At 42.6% G+C, this 25,501-nt stretch overlaps 1 protein-coding gene across 2 annotated transcripts in view; it reads right to left on the minus strand.

Moving 5' to 3' along the window:
* The window catches only part of GRIN2B (glutamate ionotropic receptor NMDA type subunit 2B), a 214,690-nt gene that overhangs the window by 102,297 nt on the left and 86,892 nt on the right, over positions 1 to 25,501 (minus strand). For both annotated transcript variants that reach the window (XM_085047950.1, XM_085047957.1), the window contains one exon: positions 16,119 to 16,717. In XM_085047950.1, coding sequence (XP_084904076.1) covers positions 16,119 to 16,717 — 599 coding nt within the window. The remainder of the gene's footprint in view (positions 1 to 16,118; positions 16,718 to 25,501) is intronic.

The following is a 25,501-nucleotide window of genomic DNA, read 5'->3' on the forward strand; positions in this document are numbered from 1 at the left end:
CATCTCATTGAATGCATCAGATGGATTAATTTGGGAATCAAACTTAGCTGTCTGGAAAGTGGGCAGTGATCAAGTGAGAGGTTGAGAATGGCTAGGATAAACAGGAAAATCATATGGCTAAGGCAGCTGAATGCTGTACTGCAAGGCAGATTAGAACAGAACAGAACAGAATAGAATAGAATATTTCAGTTGAAAGGGACCTGTAAGAATCATCCAAATGTCTCTTAAAAACTGACAGGTTTGGAACACTGACCACCTCTTCAAGATGCCTGTTCCAGTATTTGACCACCCTCTCAGTGAAGAAAACCTTCCAAATGTCCAGTCTAAACCTCACATGGCACAGCTTTGAACCATTCCTATTACTGGATATAAGGGAGAAGAGATCAGTAAAATCTCTTTAACCTGATTTTTTACAAGCAGTCTCTAAATCTGTGCACCCCATTTTCTGGATGCTTGACAAAAACTGGACAAATCCTCTGGCCCCCTTTTTTTTTGTCTGGTGGCAATTCTGAACAAAAATAAGTACTGTATTAAGAGCCCAATTTTGACAAATCCGTAAGTATAAAGTTTTGACTTTGTTGAAAGAAAAAAATACATATATTCAGCCTGTCTTCTTTTGAATCTGAACATTTTCAAACATATTTTTCTTCAAATGAATGGAAGATACATATTGAAGTTATAAACCAATTTGAATTCAAAATTCAGTGTTTCATCTCAAATATATTGAAAGAAATAATTCAAATTAAAATTAAAAAAGGGAAATGGTTTGGAGATAGTTTTGCTTTTCTCCTGGGTACAAGATGATTTCTGCAAAACAAACAATTATATGGCATACAAACAAACAGCCCATATAACTTGTATGTCACCAAATCTCCATTTCTACATTAATAAAAAATCAATGAAAAATGGTGCTCAGTCTTAGGTAAGACTTGGCAGGGGGCAATTGAAGAATTGCTGAGTTGAAGACAAAGAGAAATTTGCTTTGAACACAGAAAGCATTCTGTAATGATCAGTACTTTGAATAATGAGATTCTAGGTGTCTCAGATGGGCCATGAAAAATTAATAGACATTTTTGACCTTAATCTTGCTGCACCTCAGTTCCCTGCCTGTACGATGGATTTACATAAAATAGCTTGTGTCCTCTCATCTCTTAGGAGTAGGGTGAAAATCCATGAACTTCCTGATGTACCAAGATACTGGCCTAACATGCCACAGATAACACCTTGAGACAAAGAATCCTTAATTCTCAGCAGCCTGTGAAAGCAGACACAATACAAAGCTTAAAGATACACATTAGGCAAGGCAAGGAAAACAAAATACTGAATCACTGCTCAGTCAGGAAATGTCACCCACCCTGCGTACAGAAGCAAGCAGGGGTCCTGTCTTGAGAGATAGTACTGAAACCACTGCTCTATAATGCACAGACACAAGAGTGCCAAATTAAAATTGCAGCCTTAATTCTGGCATTTTCTTCTGTTTGAAGTGCTTGCCTTTGCAACCTAAATAATATTCTTCTGACACAGTTCTGTGTATGTAATATATGAAAGGCTCTTGGCTCGGGGGCCTTGGACTTCACAGAACATTGCAGCAGTCCCCCTGAGTTTTCCTCCCCGGTTATTTTGCTTCCAGCTCATACCGGTTTTGCAGCACTATAGAAGAGCTTCTCTTTTCCTGTCTCCCTCCTTTACCACATGCCCTTCCTCAGAACTGCTTCCTCACCTCAAGCCACCCACCCTGCCAGCTCCCCGACGCTGTGTTTCATTGCTGCATTGTTAATTATTTGCTTGGGCAATCATGATCCTAGGACTACGAGCACAGACAGAGGTCTCACTTCATTAGCTATAAAGCAGCAAATACAATAGCTAGAGGTTTCCTAATTTCAGGGCAAAATTGCAATAGTTTTGGCTTTCTGCGTCCTTCCCAGATCTGATCCATGATGCAGAGGTGCCTGCCTCCATCTCTTCTTTCTTTGCAACCTTCCACCCAGTAACTGTACTGGTGGGAGGCAGAAAGGAAAACTTTGACTCATCACACCTGTCTCTAATGGCAGTTGTCATGCTCCTTCTAACCCCAGGTTCCCTAACATTTTCACTGCTATATAACTTCTGTAGTATCATATTCTCTACTCATACCTCTTTACCTGAACAGCAGCTTAAGCATTCCCTACTTCTCACCTGAAAATTTCTGTTGGGGTAAATTTCCCTTCAGAGAATTTCTAGTATGGTTTTGTTCATCCTGAAAAATATGCCCAAAGCATTATATAAAGACCATACAGGCAACAAGTTTGCATCAAATGAAACAAGGAAACCATATTAGGGTGGAAGTAGGGGCTGATGTTTCAAAAAAAATCTGTGCAGAGGGGAAGATAATTTAGAAATGGCCAAAAATGAACTACATGAAAAAAAGAGTTCAGAGCTTCTTTAGTTTTCAACTTTTTTTTTCTATTAATAATAAGCTTCAGACGTTGAAAATGTCAAAACAATAGACAAAGACCAATCCAGTCCAAACTGTGGATAATCCTCTTCTCCCTGGCATCATGACACCAGTCAGTACAAGATTCTCCTTTGCTAAAACCCCTTGTCCTGTCCTGTTGTAAGTTACTGACTTAGTCCTTTTTCTTACTCTCTATCTCCCTTTTCTCTCTCTCTCCTGGCTCTCTCCTCTGGCTCTCCCTGGTGAACACTGAGCTGCAAGAAGCATTCCTGGGCTAGAAATTAACATATTAATGAAGAAAGAGCCTTGAAGAAGGGTTGAGAGATGGGGAGAAAACAGAGAGGGGAGGCAGGCAGAACAAAATAACAAAGGGAAGATATAATGAAGAAGGGACACAGAGCCGAAGCACAAAGGGAGAAAAAAAAATGCCTTTCTCAGGAACTTGTGCTACTTCAAACAGTTCCATGGGAAGAAAAGATGAAAGAGAGGAAAGAAAGGGGGTAGGAAAAATGGGGTGGTTCTTCTGTTTTAAGCCAAGATTTAATATTTCTATAGAAAAGAATCACCTATTGAGGGAAGGATAAGAAGATGGAAGATGGCTGTGATGGAAGGACACAGAGACACAAAGGGGGCATGACTGATAACAAGAGCAGCGGGTTCATCCCTGGCTGTATGCAATACACCATGATCACGGAATCATGGAGTGCAATAGGCTTTGTCTATGGGCTATTGTCTCCCTGCAACCTCCTGTTCTCTCCTTCCACAAGGTAATCCTGCAAGCCTGCTCCAAAATTATGCTGAAAAATGTCAATTAGCAAGGACTACTGTTGATCTGGCAAGCTTACAAGCGTCCCACTCCCAACCCCTCTCAGCGCTCTCTCAGGCAAACAGTGGGAAACCTATTAGGATCAGTGAGTTGAGGAGGAAGTAAAAAAATTGTTAGTTCAAACATCTAAGTACTTGTTCCATCCTCTCTGTTCCTCAATTTGGCTACCCACCATTTACAACCTCCTTTAGAAGCACTGCAGAAAAGCAGATTCTGAATAATGCAAAGAATATATTCAAAATTTCCTCTTGCACCTACTGGCCAGAACAAGCCCACCATTCCTATGCCTGCTGACAAGACAAAAGGGACCCAAAAAAAATTATTCCTGGTCTGAAGAAGGAACATAAAGAAATAATATTTTTAGTGGTGAAACACACAGCAGATGTTGCAAAACCAAGGCATAAGGACTTGACTGGGAAAACAAGCTTTTTGGCATAGGTCTACATCAGTAGATGTGAGTTGTTACCAGAGAGCCATTCTTGTAAAACAGACCTCTCTTAGTTTATCCCCATCTTTCACAGTCCCACCAGCATGTGCCACAACAGAAAAACTTGGTAGTCCCTGGTAGTACCAAGCCAGTTCCTTGACACCTCACCAGACTACTAAAATCCTGAGAAAACCCTCAATACCCTGCGTGCTGAGGCCCATGGTCTTGTGCAGCAGCCTCCTAGAGGTGTAGTGATTAAGTAAATAGCCAGAGGCACAACAGTGCTTGTCTCCTTGAGGAGCCAAACACCTCCTTTTTTCTATAATGGTGAGGGGAGTGAATCAAGGACCATCTGGCCCTCAGCCATCTCCAGATGAGACCCCTAGGTGCTACCGCACAGCTTTCTTTGAAATTTTAAGAACCTTTCAGCATGAACCTCTGTCACAAATGTGACAAATTTATACGGCTGCTTTCCCTTGACTTCTCAGGAAACAAGAAGACGCTGCAGGAATTTCCTGGCACAGGAGTTCCCACCGCTCAGCTTCAGCAGAATGGCCACAGCCAAAGTCACAGCATCCATGCAACTGCCTGGTTTTGGGTACTACTGCTGCTCTGACCTGTGGCATCTGAAAAGGCAAGCTCCAAACAACACAGAGAAACAAAAGTCAGTGTCACCCACAGCCCTCCCACTTGGAGACCAGCTGCACGTCCTTCATGGTGAGTGCTCTAAAACCAAGCCCAGATATGCTTTATATTTCCCCAAGTGGTCCTCCATCTGCACCACATCCCCACACTCCTTTGCTGCCTTTCTGTCAGTGCCTTTCTCTAGGGCCTGCTGCCACACTTACAACGGATGCCTGTGACAAATGCTTCCACAGCTGAGCAGCAAGAGGCAGAATCCCTTCTGCAGGCTTTGTGAAGATCCAGAAGTGGGTGACAAAAAGGGAGAAAACCAGCAGCAATGAAAACCAGCCTGATCTGCAATGCAGTTTTGTGGATGTCTCTCACTTGGGCAGCTCTCCTCTCCCCTGTGGCTAATCCAACCCCTAAATGCCTACATACACTCCATAGTGGCTTACACAGTACTCCCAGTGCCACCCACTGTTGGGAGCACCATGCTTTTCTCATTTGGCTCCCTCACTCTGCCAAACTTTCTTGTTAAGCAATTTCATGGAACTATAATAAACTATTCCGAATCAATTTCACAGCATTGCTAAGCTTGTGCCTTCATCAATTCAAACTTGAGCCTTCCATGAAAAATTGCTTGGAGAAAAAAATACAAATCAGTAAATTAAGTAAACTTCTCACTCTAGACAGTCAAACTGGGCCTTTTCCAGAACTATCATCTTTCCACAGCCACTAGAGAAACTGTGGCTTGGCACCACCTCCAAGGCACTTGTTGGAGCACCTCTCCTATGAGGAAAGACAGAGAATTTGGATTGTTCAGTGTGGAAAAGGGAAGGCTTCGGGGTGACCTAATTGTGGCTTTCCAGTACCTGAAGGGAACTTACAGGAAAGATGAGGCAAGACTATTTACAGGAGCATGTGGTGACAGCACAAGGGGGAATGGGTCCAAATTGAAAGAGAGTAGGTTTAGATTATGTATTAGGAAAAAAATCTTTCCTGTGAGGGTAGCGAGGCACAGGAACAGGTTGCCCAGAGAAGCTGTGGATGCCCCACCCCTGGGGCTGTTCAAGGCCAGGTTGGATGGTACTCTTAACAGCCTGGTCTAGTTGAAGATGTCCCCACCCATGACAGAGTCTTGGAAGTAGATCATCTTCAAGATCCCCTTCCAACTCAAACCATTCTGTGATTCATCTGACCTGTAGCAACACATTTGCAAAAAGCAAGACCTTATCCTTCTCAAAGCTATATTAAAACCAAAATAGATCAGCAAATAAAGCTCCCTCAGTATCTCAGCTACATGCCTGCAAGGAAAGGAAAAGGAAACTGAGACAAGAGCAGCAGAGCATGCAGAACTCTAAAATAATGGTTCTGCTGCACTTCCTGGATCTGGGCAAGTCAAATGCTGGAAAGCCGAATATCCCATGCTGCCCTGCAGAACAGCTATTTGACATGAATACATACTAGGCATACTGAAGAACATGTATGTTGCTGGATGTTCAGATTTATTCAGAGGCTGTAAGCATCTGTATTTTGCACCTCAAAGTCTTCACAGTCCCTTGGTGATGCTGGAAAGCTTTTTGTCATGGTTTAAGTACCAGCTCTTGTATGCTCTCACCATGCCACACGTCACCACTCAGACACGGAAGGGCAACATCAGCATCTTTGCGAAGAAGGTAGAAAGCATTGCTTGCAGCAATCTATTTGAGGTACCTCATGTCACTCACAGGGCTTAATCTGCCAGTGACACATTATTTCAGGGGGGAAGAAAGCAATGAAAAGTATCCCTTTGGAAGGACCATCTTTTATATATGACATGTATTACCCATGTGGCTGCATCCTCTCAGAGCTTCATCACAGTCGACCCATTTGCTCCCCATCCTGTTCTGGTTGTCACTTGTCTGTAACCAATGGCAGGTTCACAGCTGCCTTGTTGGACATCTGCCTCTGCCAAGGGCTGTCTCCAGGGGAAATAGGCAGATAATCAATGTACAATCTAGATAAAAAAGCTCAAAGCATGTCATGCTCTTGGGATGAAGGGGGTCACTGAAATTAGATATAATTTGCTCTTTGAAGTCTGCACACTGAAAAAGCTGCCAACCTCCTTCCTGAAACCACTTCTGGAGCTGCTGCCTGCCTGCTTCACACAGGCACACGAGAGGCATGTGTGGCACTGCCACTAATATCTTGCGCTCATTAAACACCCCCAAAGTCTTGGCAAAAATCCACCTGTAGTAAATTCATTCTGCCAGCTGAAATTCCTCGTGCAGCTCCAGTGAGGTGCAGTATTCATCTCCACTTCATACTATATTCTGTTAAACAGTTGCTCTATTTCACCCCAGAGATGGCTGAATTTTTGTGGTGAATTAAGCCATCCCTTTCTACTTTGTAAAGTGCTTTGGAACTGCAGATAAAAGATGCTACAGCCTGTCATAAATAAATGTAAGATGCTGACACTGCTTCTGGAGGTAGCCATCTTGCTGAAAAACGATTTCATTTGTGACACTAATAATACAGGGAAGAACACTGGGCAAGACACTGAAAACTCATTTCCATCTCGTTTAAATACAACTCCAAAAACCAGAAAAAAAACCTTAGCGTCAAGTCAGCATTTGTGCACTTTTAACCACTGTTGGGCTACAGAGATTCATGGGTTTTCAGTCCTTTGTGGCAGCTCTTTTCCACCATGACCAAACCATCAAGAGGGTGAACTCTCAAATGATTATCTGCTGTCTCTCCAGATCTTTAACCAAGACTAACACTAAGTTCACCAAAGCTGTTTTTCCACCATTTCTCACGGTACATTACTGCAAAGGGGAGGTCTAATCACCTTACCATCTTTATTCAATCAAGACGGGTGTGGAGACCTGTTTGGTGTGATACAACAAGCTCAGAAATCTCTCCACAGGGGTGGAAAGGAGTTCTCTTTGTATGAAGATGGCTGGCAACATTCAGTCTGATTGATCATTTCAAGGGCAACTATGGCTAGATTTTAATACTAATTTTATATTAAGGTGCTTGCGTATATTAAGGCTTGAGTAAGGACATTTTTGTTACCTAAATCAGGAAAGAACATGCTGCAGAAATGATAGACCAGGGTGTGCTGAACAAGCTGACAGGTCTCTGCTATTTCTATTTTCTTTGTTATTATTTCACTCCCATTCAAGCCTTTTAAATACCACATTTCTAGATTGTATTTCATTGAAATACTTCAAGAAATATAGTGCACAGTGAATGTACAATACAAAAAAAATTACACTAAGGTAACATACATCACCCTCAAATGTTTATATTCAATTCAAAATGACATTTTCTAACCTCAGCAAAGCAGGAATCCCTTGTCTAACACTGCAACCAATTTCTGAAGTTTGAAGTGAAGCTAGCTTTGAGTTATTTGTCCACACCAACAGAAACCCCACTGCTGGATAATTATTTGAAAGCAGAACAAATGCATTCATTTCACACTCTCTTAATTCAAAATTGGATGAAGAGGGAATTTTTTGCTCAGATTTTTCAAAAAATGTTCACCTCTGGACTGTGAATGAAAATAAAATTTGCAAAGTGAAACAAAATGTACTTTAAAAATTATTGCTACTTAAAAATAGGCCAGTGGAAAGGTCTGTGCACTGCAGGGGGAGGTCTGGATTCTGCACAGTTAACAGGTATTCAAAACCTGTTACCTGTGCAAAATTTTGTTGGGTCCCTTTCAGATAAGTATTCACTGCCCCACAAATATGCAGATCCACATTTTCCCAAAATGCAGATGCAAGATTCGAGTAACACTTAAAGCAATGATTTTGAGAGGAATTTCATCAGCAGCATTTAGTCAGGAGTGCTCTAATCCTCAATTCAGAAAAGCACTTAACCATACACAATCTCTTGGACAGAGGATAGATGGCAAAAGCCACTGAACAGTGGGTGCTTCTGCAGGGGAACAGGCAGCTGTTTTACAGGGCTCAGCTCCATCACACAAACGTGTAGGACAGAAAGGGGAAAAGAGCACCCCACTGAAAGTTAAGCCACAGGAATGGCGTTAAAACTGCAGAACATTAAAAAATCTCATCCCTGACACACCAGGGTTAATATCTCCACTCTTTTCCAAGAAAGGTCACCTGACTTTTTTTTTTCCTTTCTTTTAGTGAATTTCTGTCAACACAAAGGTTTTGGTGGTCCCCCACCCTTCAGGAGGGAGCACTAGGCACAAGCAGCACTGGTGTCTTGTCAAAACGAATCGTGAACCCAAATGGCATCAGAGAAGAGAAAAGAAGCTGCTCCAGAGTTGCACAGGGAGCCATAGCAATGCGGCAGTTCCTATTTTTAAAAACTTGAAAGATAGTAAGAACATTAAGTCTGAGGGGAGGAGAGAGGGAAGAAAAAAAAAAAAAGAAACTACGTTTCCGTCAGAAAGAAAAAAAATGCACATTTTTCTGATAGGCTCCAGTGATGAAACCGCATATGGCCAACCATCAGTGTGCAGGTGTGCAAGCCAGAAAATATCCATTGCCCCATCAAACCAGTTCTTGAAAGAAAGATGGTTTTTCTCACCTTCTCTCCACTGCTCTGCTAAAACAGGTTTCCAAATTCCCTGAGGCACTTTAAAGCCCACAGCACCTTAACTGTATTTTGTGATCAGAGCAGGTTCAGCAACGGTGTAGCTGATGCTAATCTGCAGCCAGAGCTGGGTTTGTGGTTTCACAGCTCCATCACAGAGGGAGGATTTTGACTCAATTTCCATGAGGAGCAGAGAGAGTCTGAACGCACACGTTAAAACATATTGTCACCAGCAAGTGAAGTTGCCACGGTATTAGCACTAATTGGACTTGGCTGCAGAGCAGAAAATGTCTCAGAGGGCTGGAAGCAGAACACGGACATTTTCCCATCTGGAAACTGATGGTGCATACCAAAATTCATTCCCAGCTGGTCGGTTTTGGAGGCGTTTAAGAAAGGGTATGTCCTTTAATCAAACGATAACCCTTGCCAAAAACCCATCACTTCACTTGCACCCTCCTATTAGCTCAGTTGGTTAGAGCAAGGTACTAATAACATCAAGGCTGCAGGTTCAGTCCCTGTACAGGCCATTCACTTAAGAGCTGCACTCAGTGATCCTTGTGGGTCCCTTCCAACTCAGAATATTCCGTGATCCTATTTAAATTGCAAAGAGGGTGAAACACCCAACTATCCACAGAGCAAGTGTCTCCACTCCCCCTCTGACAAAGCCCAGCTATGCACGACTAAGGCATCCTGCAGTGCCTACTGAGGAACAAACATTTTTGCTGTGCCATCATATACTCCCACTGAGAAGCCAGAGATCTCCAGTATCCTACCAGCATACAAGTTAGTTTGATGTTTGACCTTCTGCTGCAGGACAGCTGTGCTTCCCACCACCCAAGCAGGACTGCTTAAAAAGTGTGCAAAGCAAAGAGGACAGCCAGACACAGACTGCCCTTCTGCATCAGGCACCCTTAGCAGACCACCTGTATGGGGAAGTCTGGATCAAGAGCTCATTACAAACTGTCCTCACACTTCCCCTCCAGTGACAGAAGAAAAAAGGAGTCAGAGGGAGCCAACACTTCCTCCAAGATGTGGTGGCACATAACTGTTCACCTCCTGGCCAGGCATCATGAATAACCTGCAGCCCCAGACCGAAAAACCCAGCACCTTTCACCAGCACTGCACCACCAGGACAAGGAGCAATGCTTGCAGGGCAAATGAAATGCAATAGGAGATGCAAGACAGGGACAGAAAAAAGTGATTGCGGTATGCATGAACACAGAGTGAGATGAGGTACAACAAGCAATGCAGGGAGGCAGAGAGACCCTGACAGAGGCAGGAGGCACGGGCCAGCCCCAGCCTCCAGCTGCTGCTGGAGCAGTGACAGGAACAAGCAGATTTCAGCAGCAGGGATCTCTAATCTGTCAGCAGCGCTCACGCCACGTGCTGCCAGTCTGCACCAGCCTGACGGCAGCAGGACACACCAACCAGTGGGAACATAATGAGCTGCTAACAAGACATGGGCTTAAAGGCTCCAAAAGGTCAAAAGTTACATATGCTGCCTCACCCTCCAAATTTCTGAAAAGGGCAATTTCTGCATCCTTGGGAACATGCCACTTATACCTTCTCTCACTGCCTCCCTGGCATTAAGAAGCAAGTCCCAGCACAGTACCTCCCACCACTGGAGCACGCCTGGATTCAAAGGCTGGAGCAGGGCTTACCAGCCAGCTGCCTAGCAAGTAGGTGTAGCCCTGCCAAACTGAGTGAGACAGGGCTCCTGTCTTAGTGTGAGGGTAACTCGACAAACTATGAATGGAGAAAGAGTGATGCAAATGGTTCATTCTCCATTCCTGCCCTCAACTCCCCTGCTGCACTGTGTGAAGGTGTCTGACCTACTCAACTAGGAGACAACACAGTGGCTCCATGGCAATACCTGCAAATGACATATGATTACCCCTGTGTCTGACGTTGAAGGCGATGGCTGCCGTGACTGGAAAGGAGAGGGCAGGAGGGTGGGTTGAGAGAGACCAGAGAAACAAGGAAAGGTGTTGCCTGTCCTTGGTACTGACCTGAGGAAAGCAGGTCCAGGATGCCATGGGCACGGTGCTGCTGTCAGGTATCAGGAAGACAGAATACCCTGAAGGAGCACTGTACTTTCTGGGGATAGGTACAGCCCATAAGGTCTTGAGTTTCCAGGGAAGCAATTTATTTGTACAGCCCAATTGCATGAACTTTCTCTGCTCACTGACTCACTCTTCAGGTATTTAAGCCTCAGCAATTCCTAGCTTCTGTTAGGGAAATGCAGGCATGTGAGAACAGAGCTTGCCCTGGTTGTTCCAGGGAAAACAGTTTCCAAGCACTCTGCAAATGTTCTTCTGCATTTCTGAACTGTTTGGCATGGTAAACTCCAGATGAATGTTAGTTCTCCCAGAGTGGAAGTGTCATGTCCAAACAATGCACTGAGCTAGCTTGCCAGCTGTTTTCATATTTGAAGAATCTAAGGTACAGAATTGAACCTAACTTTTTTCCCCTATAAAAGTATTTCTTTGCAAAGGTGGTATAATTCCACATTTGTATTTTAATTCCAAAGCAAATGCTCCACTGCACTTTTTATTAAAATGAAATCTGGTGTGTGCAGCCTGGTGTTAAATGAGAGACTATTAAAGCCAATCAGTGGAGAACTCATTAGTAACCCTACAACAACAAACTACTAGTTATGGCCCAGCATTCACAAGCAGCCATGACAACAAGTAAAAAGAACCCAGGTCTCATGGAAGGCTATAATAAAAACACAGCTTATGTAGCCCAAAGACTGTGAATATCCATACAAAACAGCTGAGCTGCCATTGCTCAAATATATGCCAGAAATTATATTCTTTTCTCATGACTCATCTCTGAATTCTATTCCTAAGAAAGCGCCTGTCATTTAGTTATTTCTTCCCATTTCTAAAATGTAATGAGAAGCACCAATCCAGAGCTCAAGGAAATCTGTCCCATCAATTAAAATAACGAAATAAGCAGAAGGCTGCCTATAAACACATCCACCTCTGCCCACTCACTCCTCAGCAGCCATGGTGAAGGGAGAAAAGATGAGCTTTGCAGGATGCCTAGAAGCCTAGCAACTCTCCTAGGAAGGGCCAAGAGGTAAGAACTCCTCATCTGAGCATTTTCTTCCCAACCTCTGAGATCTTCTCATCCAGTAGAGAAGAGCAGAGCACACCATAGTTTTTCGGAGTGCCCAGAAGACCCGATACTGGAATAAGTATAAACCTTGTAGACTGAAATATTCAGACCAGATTTCTTTCTGGGACAATGAAGGAATAAATGAATAGGTAATTATTATAAACAGAACAAAGAATTAAAGACTGTAATTGAACTGGGAAACAGCATTTGGATATTTGGACTCCAAATCACCACCTAAGCCTATTATCAGCATAAATTGAGATAAATCCCTCACTAGAGGAAAAATTCCTCAAAAATCATTCAAAAAGATAACTAATAAACCTAGTAGAACAAACCTTTCTCAAAGTACCATTTTACTACCCTTTAGTGGAGTTCTCATCAGCACGTTCACTTATTGGATAAAAACCAAAATGTTCAATGGTCGTGATCATACTTCTGCAGTTCCAGTCTAACATGAAAGAGAACCAGAAGATGACAAGAAACAGTTGCTATGAGACCATTAGTGATACAAGAAGATGCAGACCAAACACCTACATTGTCAAGAAATGGCATTTAGATAACAGTCTGTCTTGTTTCTGTCTGGCTTGCAGCCATACTTCAAATAAAACTTTGTTTGTACAAGTTCTTGCCCAAATGAACAAGTGTCAGCACAAAAAGGAGGAAGGAGATGGAGAATTTGAAGAACATTTAGTTCATTTTCTCCTTACTCCATTATATACCCAGATCAACCACTGTTACCATGTTGAGTAAGACCATTTGATTTTGGCTGCATTCAGAACAACTGTTCTTTTAGACAGATGAGAAAAAAAAGCAAGAAATGGTCAGAGTTCAAAGGCATATCTTGGGAAATGACTAATTCACAGTCTTAGTGTATAGTGTGCCCCAGTTGAAATAAATTATACATTTTTTAGTTGGATGTGTCACTCTCCAAAGAATAAAATGGGAAAATTCTTTCATTGCATTTCCTTCCCAGCTATGGATTTGAAGCCAATTGGACTATTTTGGATTAGCTTCAAGAGTTTCTGAAACACTAGCTACATGGTGATGCTTTATCTGAGGTCACATACACATACACTTTGTCTCCCCAGACATCAAGCCCACGTACATGCATTTCTCTGTTCTGTGTAGGCATGTGGAGGGGGAACTGTAAGTTGCAGATTGCTGAATATAGTGCTGCTGGGTCCAGAGCAAGACTAAAATTAGCTTTCCAGGACCTGCAGTCCAGTCCAAAATGAGCCAAACCATGTTCCAGACATGCAGGTATTACTGCAACCTGGGGTGCACAGTGCACAAGTACCGTGAGATCTTAATAGGTGGAGGGTGTTAGGGAATGTTTGACGTAGCCAAGTCTGCAGAATCTGTAATATTCCAGATAGACAAAGCATTTCAGGAGAAATTTCAAGATTTCAGATAGACAAAATATGTCAGGAGAAGTTTACAGCTTAGCACATAGTAAATTCCAGTAAAATAAATGGAATTTGAAGATATGAACACAGATTACAGCTATTAATCTCTGTGGATTTTGGCTCAGTGAGGTGAACTTGCATCTTCATGACTGCCTCTTTCCCCATGTTGTGCTTCTCCTCTGCCTCTCCTCCTGCACAGACTTCAGGCATGAGGCTGAGCTTGAAGCCATCTGATTTATGTTGAACCCTTGTATTTGGAAAAGCAATGCCTTTATTCAGACACCACTAGTTTTTAAATTTCAAAAGGTGCCTGAAAGTAATTTGACTTAAATAAAAAATTAAGCACCCAACTCACTGAAGTCAAACTTTTTAACCATCTCACTTGGAAATACAGAGAGGGTGGAAACATGGGCAGGTGAGGGGGAGGAGGAGGCAGAGGCAGAATCCCCTCACAGGCCAGCACCATGTGAGGCAAGGCGAATATTTGCACTGTGCTCACAAGTAACTGCAAAAGTATGATTATTTCTGAGTTCACTCAGGTGCCTGCAGCAATCTACACAGTGGCAGAACAGAGCTTGGCATGGACTAATTGACTCTGCTTCTCAGTGAGACTGATGTCAGTACCCAAACTAAGCTTGGTATATCTACACAGATCAGCACTCACTCCTGTGAATACTGTACCCAAAGCAGACAAGGGAGCAGACACAGCATGATTTGGGCCATGAAGGTGAGAAGAAAGCTAGTATCTTCAAAAGTGAAAATAACTGCTTTCATGTGGGGTGCCCAGGCTTCAGGGCATATCTACACAGCACAACAGGACTGTCATATCTACACTCAAGAGTCTCTGAGCTGGCAACTTCTAAACAATGCAAAAAGGTGCTATGCAGAGAGATTATGTTGGGTCCTCGAAGCAGCGTAGCTATATGGGTCTGGTGTTATGCATAGGCTAATAGAGCATCAACAGAACTCATTAGCAGAAGGTCTCTGCAGAACGCTGCATCACATAGCAAGAAACATTTAGTTTTCTAGATAACTGCTGAAGAGACACAACAGAGCTACCCCCCCAAAATCCCTCTTCATTTGGAAAGGTAGAACAAAAGCCTGCCATGATGTTACTTCTCATTTCTTTGTATAAACTAAATATATTTTCCTTGCTTAATCATTCCAGTGATGACTCAAAAGAATGGCAGGAAAAAACCTTACTCCTAAGCCTAACTGGGAAGGAAAGACAGAAAAGCGCTGGGCACCTTTGGTAGTTTCAAGGCTTGCACAGAGAAAAAAAACCAGCATAGGGAGGAGGAAGTAAAGGCAGGATGACCTGGTAACATGCCAATGGATCATAGAGACAAAGAACAAATAGCAATATGGATAATATAATGGGCCAAAGAACAAAGTTCTCTTTCAGTACCCAACACTCAGGCAATGCAAAAATCTGCTTCCTTGTCTTTTAGTCATTCTATCTGCCTAGTACAGTTGACAGTGAGGGGTCACAGCATGCAGACCAATCCATCACATTTACACAGCTCAATGATTCAACATGACAAATGAACAAAGACACTGAGCTCTGTGTGGCCTGATGGCTACTGCCTGGATTCTCTGAGTCCCACCACTAAGGGTCTGACATGTCCAAGAATTTTATATGTAAAACACTGGACAATGACAGCTGAGCAGGTCAGGGGGCATCTGGATTCCATGTCTAATTATCCAGATTGCTTTGCTACACACTAAAACTCCATCTGGGACAAAAAGGAACATTTAGTAATCAGAGTGGTCTTCTAGAGGTTGTTCCACCACAAGCTTCCTCTATGTCCTTAAACAGATGTCTTAGCACTGTTTCTTAAGAAAATCTGAATTTGGATAAAAAGAAGGTGTTTATTCAAACAGGTCCTCCCTATTTTTAAATACCCTTTTCTATTATGAAAAGCTTGCCGTTCTAATCAAGGTACTAGGCTTTCTGCATAAGGTACACAAGAGAGAATGGTACTCAAAACACCCGGCAAACAACAGCCAACTAAGTGCCAAAGAGCAGGATGACAGCACAGGTCCTCCTCTGAGGTAAACCAGACTTTTAAGATAGCCAAGGTCTTTAAAGGCTTCTAGTGTGAAGCAGTATCTGAGCAGAGTTGACGACTCTTTTTGCATCTCTAGTTCTCCACCTCTCTTTGCACTTCCTTCTCTCCTGTAATTCAGGGCTAATGAACAGCAAAAGGACACTTGGTCTTCAGACAACAGTTGCCATGAAACTATTCCAGGTAGGTTACACAGTGATCACCTATAAGGGACACCTGTTCATATAGTGCTAGTGCCTGGAACAGAAGCTGGTGCCTTCTAGACATCAACACAAACATTCCCACAGCTTGCAGCAAGAACCCACCCAAGAGTTGCAGACCCAGTCATGCAAAGGCACTCCAAGAAGTTCAGTGCTGTTATGAAAGCAAAAATTGGTACATAGAGGGGCATACTCAAATTTTTGCACTATGCCTTCCTTATTCCTTTTGCTCATCCTGACTTGCCCTCTGTGTTGTATGGAAGCTTTTTGGGGTGGTGACAACACTGGCACTCATTATGCACAGCAACACAGCTCCCACCCTCAGCTCACCTCCCTTTGCTTGGGTTCTGGCTAACACCACCTGCTGCCCCAAAGCACCACATGCCCTAGCAGAAATATTCTGGTATAAGAGGTCTTTGACCACCCTTCTGTAAGGACGACCCAGCTCTTTTCCTTACCTGTTGAGCATGTTGGACTGGTAAATCCTTTTCTCCTGGGTGTTGTAACAGCTGCTCTTGGGCTCAGGGATGAAGCTGTGTTCAGACAGCATATCAGAAGCAGCCGTGGTGATTATGGCTATTCCATCCCTTACTCTGGCAGGAAGACCGTAGTCCCATTCATCATATGAGACAGAGATGAGCCCGGTGGGGAACTCAGATGGCACTGTGTCTGTGTCCCCTGCCACCAGGCTGGGCACGATCCACGTGTAACCATAGCCTGTCAGACCCACTGAGTTGGCCACCTCAAAAATGTAGGTGGCCTCTTCCTTTGTGCAGTAGAGGAGGATAACAGGGCTTTGGAGCTTCTTGAGCTGGTTCTGGATCTTTGAGTCCCCATCGTCCAGGGACATGTCCAACAGAAGGACCTCCTCCAGTTCCCAACCCACAAAGCTGTGCTCAATGGTACTGCGGATCTTGTTCACAAAGTCCTGGTAACCAGGGAAGTAAGTAGTGACAATGGAGAAGATGTACCAGTCATATTCTTCCATGATGTTGAGCATGACAGAAGCTTGCTGTTCTATTGATGGACCAAACTGGAAGAACATGGATGACTCATCCTGGAATAGGAAGTCAAAGAGAAGAAGAGAGAGAAAGAGAAAACAATAGGTCAAAGGAAATAAACAGCATTCCTAGTCAATCCATTGAGCATGAAGGGGGAGGCACACGGTCAGAATATTATGCCTCATATCTCGGCCAGAGCTTAAGGATTTTTAACTTCTTAAAATTTAAAATTTAAGTGAAGCAAGTGAGAAGGAAGTAAAATCCTTTTTATGACCAGCTGTCCTTACTTTATTTTTAAAGGCAGGTTGCCAAAAATACTTAAGGGTTTCAAATGTTAGGCCTGATTCTAACAGACAGAGAACAAGTGGTACACAAGTGAGGACAGAAAAACAGAATATGCACAAAATATTTCCATGAAATTAAGAGCTTTAATCCCAGTATTATCATAACCTTATATGTAGCATAAACATGATACACAGCAGCTTTGATTCTGATTTTTGGGACAGTTGCTTTGATACTAAGTTTGGGAGAGTTGCTCTAGTTTGAGTATCCAGACCAAAGTACAAATAGAGTAGGCAAAATCATTGGATACAAAAAGCTCTGACAGTCTCTACTGCAAGCTCCTCTCAAACCAAGCAGCGGCACAGACTTCTACAACTGTGAACGTTCATTCTCCGAACAACATAAAATACATTAAAATAAAAAAGATTTTTAAACTATGATGAGGTTTGTTGGCACCATGTTTTAGAGAAATGTCTGCTCAATATTTCTCTTGGTATTGCTTTCATATCCTTGTACCATACAAAATTCGTCTTTGCAAAAGTCAGAACTTGTATGCCTTTACAACCTCCAAGACTCCGAGGGAGTTTTATACAAATATCAGCTCTCCAATGGCATACTCTCTTAGGTTACATTGAAGGTGTGACCAAAAGTATGTATTCTAATACTACCTTCATAAGCTGTTAAAAACAGGTGGGACAGTGGTCTTTATCTTCAGCATGACTCAGCCCTAATAGCACGGTCTGGGGGGCTATCTCTGCTAATGGGCCATCAAGGTCTTGGGAATGACTCATAGAATCACAGCATCCCACTGTGAGATGCCCTGTCCAGAAGGGAGAAATGGAACAATCCCACCTGCATATAAACTGAGACTTTGGAACACCGGACTACAACTTCCATGGGATTCTCTGAAGAGAGGAGCTCAAGAGTCAGCACTGGACCTCCAGAGACAGACCAGACCTTTCTGCAGAATCATCATTTCAACAAAACCACATCCATCACTCCAACAGGACTGCATTTAACTGGACTGCTATCACCACCCTGACCAGTTGGGTGGCAGACTGTATTCCGACTTTGTCCGTTTAAATCATTGTTTTTGTATTATTGCTTTGTTATAAACACTAGTGAAGAACTGTTATTCCTTTCCCCATATTTTTTGCCTGAAAGCCCCTTGATTTCAAAAGTTATAATTATTCAGAGGGAAGGGGGGGTCATATTCTCGATTCTAAGGGAGACTCCCACTTTCTTTGGCAGACACCTGTCTTCTTTGGCAGACACCTGTCTTTCAAACCAAGACACATAGTGTAAATATTTTTTTATCCTGCGATTTCACCAGATACCAGGCTTTCAATTTGTGACAGATGCAGAAAAATGCAAATCCCTGGTTTTGCCCAATTCATGATGGAAAGGAATGGAAAAAAGAATTTGCCAATATGTTCTCTTGTGGATCTACCTTCTATCTTTTAAAATCAATTGCAAACTCCTGGTGATTTCTGTAGAGTAAGATTAAATCATTAAAAAAAAAAGCACACACCAAACCAAAAAAAAAAAAAAAAGAGCAGAAGAATTAAATTATATATCTCTGTGTAGAGATTCTCATTATAATAAGAAAGCTCCAAATCCAAACACCTCTTTTAGGAATGAGAATAGCCACCTTCTTTTAATAGGCCTGGAAAACTGGATCAGAGATACAAAAGGACATACTAAGGAGTTTTAGACCTGGTGAAACTCATTGTGCCTCAAGACATTACCTCAAGATGGTCACATTTAGAACAGCTCTCTACCAAATTAAGTCTCCTACAGCATGGCAGGTTAAACTGTTTTTCAGCAGGGGTGCAATTAATCAATCATCCATTCATCATGGTGATTACTTATAGCTATTTTCTATATTGACAAAATATGCTATAGCTCAGCCACCCCAGGAAAAAAAATTAAAAATAAAGGCCTGATCCCATACCCAGCCTTAAGCTGTTTGCTTCTCTTTCCTGAGCTCTCTAAGGGTCACATCCTATACAAAAGAGTCCTTGCTCCCAGATCCCCCTGCCTCTCTTATGAGGTTTGTTGATTAAACTCTGTTCACTTCCTCCATACAGCTCACCGCCCACATGTGAAAGTTCTCTTAGGGCTGCTCTTTGCTTACTGGAAAAATAAATGTATGCAAAAAGAAAAAGGAAAAGACAACAGCAACAAACTGAAGAAAAGGTAAAAAAACAGGAGCAGTAACTGACGCTGCTCAATACATGGAAAACATCTCATACTTTTTATCACTGGAATTCATTCCCTTCTCTCAGAACTGTGCTCAGGAAAAGAACCTATTTTTCTAATAAAAGGATACTTTACGTCTTTGAAGCTTATGCAGAAAATTAGAAAAGACAGAAGAAAAATCAAACTATTGTCACAGCATCTGCCAGAACTTGAAAAAAGCCCAAACAAGCATCTCCAATACCCTTCATTGCACAGTGCCTTTGAAAACCACTTGTAGCAAACTGAATGCTAGAGTGCAAATATTCAGCCTTACTGTAATATGAAAAGGCAAGACAGCTACACTGATGACTAGTATTTATAGAGTAAGGGCCTGGTTATTGAATTACAGGACCATTTGACACACAACGTCTCAAAGTCTTGTCTGGTTGCTTCCTCAGTGACAAATAGGGCACACTAGATGGTAAGTCCACTAGTATTTTGAGGCTGCAGATGCACACACTCAGTAGTTAGTAGGCGTGATAGTGGAGTGCAGGAGGTAATGCCCTCCCAGTGATTTAAACAGGGTCAAGCTAAAATGCCTGCTGACAGTTCGTTCCACATGAGTGCACCACCTAACTGTTGAAGGGAATTCAGCCCCAAAGACTCGGGGAGAAAATTTGGAGCTCCTCACTAACAAGAGTGTATCAAAACATCAAAAATCAATACACCAAATAGATAGCTTTATCACAACCTGGCAAAACAATTCCGCTCCACTGAGAAATGTAAGCACCCCACCTTAAATCAGACAGCACAGGCCACTTGGCTGTGCATGCAATAATTGCTCTTGAGCAACTGTTGGCATTTCCATTACAGAAGCAGCAAGAAGAGGCAACTTATATTCAAAATGAGAGCATTAAGGAGGTGCAAGCCAGTCCAGAATTTTGGTTTGCCAAGATGTCTCTTGGCACTTAATCACCCCAATATTTGGGCTAGCCAAATGTCCTTCATTCCCTAACCAACTCAGCATTCTGAGAGGGGTGAAGAAGGAAGGACAGACAACAGTATAGAAGAAAGTGTCCCTCTCATAATAAATCAGGAGAATTGCTGATAGATTTGGATAGAAATCTCAGTCACTGCCTTTTTTGGGGGACAAAAAGCAAGCTAAGAAAAATGTCCAAAAGCCGCAATTTTCTTCCCAACCTTGTTTTAGGACATGCCTGATGGAAAGTCAAGGAAAAAGAGAAGGAGCTGAACTGATACAGAACAGCAGGGCTATCAGACAGAACATGAATTTGACCTCACTGTGGTGTTACAGTGAAAGTTTTTAAATTAGGAGACAGATCTAAGGTGGTTTGATCATTTTTACACACATATACCCTCTAGAATCATTACTGCTTTATTACAGTCTAAAACCAAAAAGGAGTATTTTACCCTTCCAGACATCATGGGTTTTTACAGAACATTATAAGTTCCTATTTTTCTCCTGAAGAAAATTTACACTTTCCACGTTCCTTTTTCACCCTGAAACAGCCAAAACATGGTTCGGTATTGCCACTGGGGGACAGATTTAAGTCTGGGATAGGGCTAGGTCGAGTTTTAATCAGAAGTCCCTTACACTGCACAACATCTAGGTGAAATACAATCCCCTGGCTATGGGAAAAAGCTTGTCTTTCTGCTACAGCCCTGTCACCTGCAAGCTCAGGCTTTCCATAGCTACCTGCTGCAAGAGACAGCAAGATGCTGCAGGGTGTCACTCACAGAGCCTGAAAGAGCAGAAGCTCCATTATAGGATCTCAATGCTTCCAGAGATCCCAGTACTCCCCCACTGTCACCCTACAAGGTCAGGGATCTGTAGTTTGCAGAGCTGAGCTGGAGGTGGAGCTGATCAATTGACACAGCACCACTCCCCAGCTGACAGCTGACAGATGGCTTCCCACAGAAAATCTGCTCCGAGTTTACCGATGCTGGGACAAGCATTGCCTCCTCCTCCTGCACGTTTCACCCCTCAAATAAGAAGGCTGGTTTGCGCACAGTGAAGGTACAAACACACTCACCATGAAGCCTCCTCTTGGAGACTGGTGGCTAGTGAGTTCCTAGGTGAATGGAAGAGCATTTGCAGAGGCAGGGTGAGATTTAGAGAACAACCAAGTACTATCATCAACACTTCTAAGTTCTTCAGACTTGCAGACAGGCCAGATCTGACCCACACCTCACTGAAGATGTGAACCCTCAGCAAGGCTGCAGGTGACTCTCCCAGGAACCCTCCTGCAGCTGTACCATTTGAAACCAATCACTGCCATTTAATGAGCCATTTAACTCACACGTGGCAGAAGAGGTCCCCAGGGAGTTTTTCTCACAAGTTCCTTCCTAACAGGCACTCTCGATTGCCCAGACAAGCAAATGCAATTACTGCCTTACCAACAGCACCTTACTATCCAGAGCAGCACTGCTTCTCACCATGGGGCAGACTGAGGAACATTCACAAAAGCAGGGGAAAGCAAGCTCCCCAAAAACAGTTGCAGTGATCCCCTTATGTTGAGGAACTCGCCAGCCTTCCCCTGAGCCATGGTAGTGACCGCTGACTTGGGGAGCGAGGAGATAGACGTGCTATGTTTCCTCTGTGCAGCCTACCTGAGTGTAATCTGTGCTCCATGTAATCTGAGTGTTCTGTGCTCCATGCCCTGGTGGCTAGTCCATGAACACATTTTTGCTACTGGTGGCAAGCTCCTTTAGCTTCAGTCAAAGTGCCAGACCCCACAAAGGCCAGGTGTGTCAAGTTATGCACAAGGAATTTGAGTGAGGAGCAAGTCCAGAGCACGTGTTTGCTTCCAGGATTTTGAGAAATACACCATGTCATTGCAAAATGCCCTAGTCTGCTGTCTCCACACAGGTGCAGGAGAAATACAATTTGTGCTTCTAGGGTAGTAGCCCCTTTTTATTAGGCTTTTGGGAACATCTGTATATTTAACCCCATTTGCTGCTTCATTAAGCTTCTTGTGGAGTCATAATTTAACAACTGGGGTCTGCTCTTCCTTTGCAGTTTGCAGAGGGGTTCCTATGAGATCCTAGTGGCTCAAGCCACTATCACCTTCCAAAGCCCTCTTCTCATTTTCCTGATTTAGAAGAAAAGCTGTTCATGTATCTTTAGCACAGTCTTGATTTGCAAAATTACTCTGGTTACAGGGCTGCCTCTGGTTTAGATTTCAGTCCTGTCTGCCACAGTTTGGGGGGGGGGGGTTAAAAAAGGAGTGAGCAAGCACCAAATAACTTCTGGGAAAACACAGGCTTTTATTTCCCTACCTATGTATTTATCTTCTTCAAAACTGAGACACCACTGTGTACCTATTTGTCACAGTCCTGGTGGGACAGTTGATTCACTGGGAGTTTTACTGCTCATGATGGAAAATGCCACAACTGTTCAACGTCTAATAATTAAATTTTCTATATGTCTGAGTCCCGTTTGTTATAACATATCTGACAGGAAATCAGGATCTTTGTTGCTTAAGTGTTCATTTACTTCTGTTTATCTTACCACAAATCCATTACTGCCTCAGGCTAGCCTACAGCCAGGATCTTCTCTCTGTTTGGCTTTTTCTCTCCAAATTTAATTTTTTTATTTCGTTTTCAACAACTCAATACAATAAAACTCTGCCTTTTATATTACGTGCTGTATCATTGCTGTGTGAGTACTTTCTTGGATGCTCACAGTAGGGACTATGAGAACATGGCGGCACTACAGACCTAATATAATGTCCTCCTGGTGGAACTGGCATCTAAAACAGAATCTCTGCATCTCACACACACATACACACTCACACCTGGCATGTAGAACAGGATCTGTGCATATTACACACATATACACACTCACATTTCCACAAATACATTTCCATGTACACACTCACATTTCCACAGCAAAACCTACTCAATGTAAAGTTGAAGCACGTTGGATTGTGTCATTTCCTAATGACTAGCTGATACAATTTAGTAGGATTTCAAAACTTTCCTGTTTTACTGAATAGGTTCCCTGGGTTACTAATGATTTTGGCTTGCACAGCAGTTCTTTTCCCATGTTCTGATTCACTGATGAGTGGATCGTTCTCAGTGAAAATCCTCCAAGCTGGCCTGGGAATGTGCTATCAGTGGGAAGTTCAAATTTGTTAGATGCACAAATGTGGTTTATATAACCATACCATTTATCAGTTCCCTCCTTTGTTCTTGCAATAATTACTGAACACACTAGACTTATTTGACAGAAGGATACATAGCTCAGAGAGGATGGTTACAGAAATTGGTGGATGAGTGATAGCAAGAGACCCAGTTCAGTGTTGCCACTGATAGAAAGACAGACAGGATATACTGTGATACATCAATTAGGAGAACGGTTGTTGACTCTCTAGGTCTTCTCTGGAAGCCACAATCCCTAACGGCTACTAATTGCAATGAAGAATGTAGAGTTATTAGCACAGTTCAATTTTGTTACCCTGGTAAATTATAACAAATACACCAAATACACATGTATAATGACATTAACTACACATACAAATATCATCATATACACAGATCCCAGCCATGGATTGGACATAAGTCTCTTTGTAGCACTGGAAACAGATCTGCTGCAGATCCCTAACTCAGGGGCAACAGTCCAAGTGCTCCAGCACCAAGGAGTTCCTGAGAGCTGCAATAAAAAGGTTTCCAATTAAAGATGACTCAAGGGCTGAAAACAGCTAAGTGATTTCCACTTTCCACTTAAGGATCTGCTGAAATAATTCATTCAAAAGACTTTGAAATAGAGGAAACACAAGATACCCTAGATTCTGTAATCTTGATCTTGTTATTGTTTCACTCCATACCACATGCAGTTAATAAAAAAGATGAAAGAGTCAAACATACCAGGGCAATTGTCTGGCATATACAATTCAGAGAATTTCAGTTGTTTGGCCAAAGAGAGGGTGTAACATTTGTGAATTTTATAAACAATGATTGGTAGAAGCAGGCTGACATATGATGGTATGCTATACCAGCTTCCTAGAGCATCATACAAGGATGCCAGCATTTTTCCACAGAGGCGAAATGGCAGTTAGCAAGCTGCCAGGATAAAGAGCTTTCACACCAGGGTTGTTATATTTCCATTTTCACCTCTGTATGTGTGTATTTCCTTGTTTGATGAGAGTATATGGATGGATTAAACCACCGGCCACTCTGAGTAGATTCTGCCCACCAGGTGACATGTTATACCATGCTGCCAATTTGGACAGACCAGGACCAGTTTCCCTGCCCCAGCTCAGAGAAGCCCACTAGGTTGGCTTAATATCTTGACACTGCCAGCCTAAAACAGATGAAAGTCAGACTGCCCCATTACTCATCCATCCGATTACATCATGGTGTTTGCTTGACTCTCCTTTTCTGGCCGTCTTATCCTCCAGCCCAAGGACTGAATTTTGACTGTAAGCTGAATGGGATGTCATTGGTATAGCCTTATTAATCAATAGCAGCCATAAAACTATCCAGCACTTTGTAAAAAGTCCAGTCACAGTATTTGGCAAGATGTCATTGAATAAATTTCTCAAATCAACTATCCTGAGTAAAATACTATTTCTTTTTATCATTTCTAAATTAATTGCTCTCCCATTTCATCAAGTATACCTTTGGTCTCTTATTATGAGCAAACCTTAATACAAGCTGAACCTCCAAAGGTTCACAGAGTCAATTTAGATAAGTCCTGGAAGTTCATCATTGCATCCAATACCCCCTGTGCCTCTCAGGAGCTTAAGATCTCTTCTCATTATGGTCCAGCTGAGGACAGGTCAAAGCATGTCTGTTAAGTGCCTCTATTCCTCTTCTGTCTCATAAAGTAGTGATATCCACTTTCGTTCAAATTCTGCTTTGCTTATTTAATCATTAACCTTCTGCAGGCTAAGCTGATAGTTGTTTTCTCTGTACTAACAGATGGCACCTGCAGTCCTGATGATGCCAAGGTCTAGTCAGCTTTTACGGGCAGAGTGAAGTTGGCTGTGCCTATGCTCTAAGATGGACAGACTATAGCTGAAGTAAGGTAGTCAGTTTAAAGTAATATTGTGCCAGGATTTGATCTTTTCTAATAGGCTGGCATTATTAGCCAGTTTAGATAATTCTTCATGCATTGATATAACTTTCATACCCTTTGAATCAGAGTTGGCTTGCCTTAGAGTACAAATGAGCGAGTAGCTGAAGGCAAAGTCTGTGCAGATGTGCCCTCTGCTTTCCTTAAGGCAAGGAGCAATAAAAGGCTTCAGCCTCATCCATCCTGGACAGCAGTAAATGGGCAATTCTGTTACTCGAAGGAAAAACAAAACAAAATACTCACTTAAAACAGGAGAGCTCTCTAGCAAGTGGACAAA

Source organism: Lichenostomus cassidix, chromosome 1Aa, assembly GCF_008360975.1.
Source record: "Lichenostomus cassidix isolate B80296 chromosome 1Aa, HeHo_3.0, whole genome shotgun sequence".
In the NCBI taxonomy this organism is placed as follows: Eukaryota; Metazoa; Chordata; class Aves; order Passeriformes; family Meliphagidae; genus Lichenostomus; species Lichenostomus cassidix.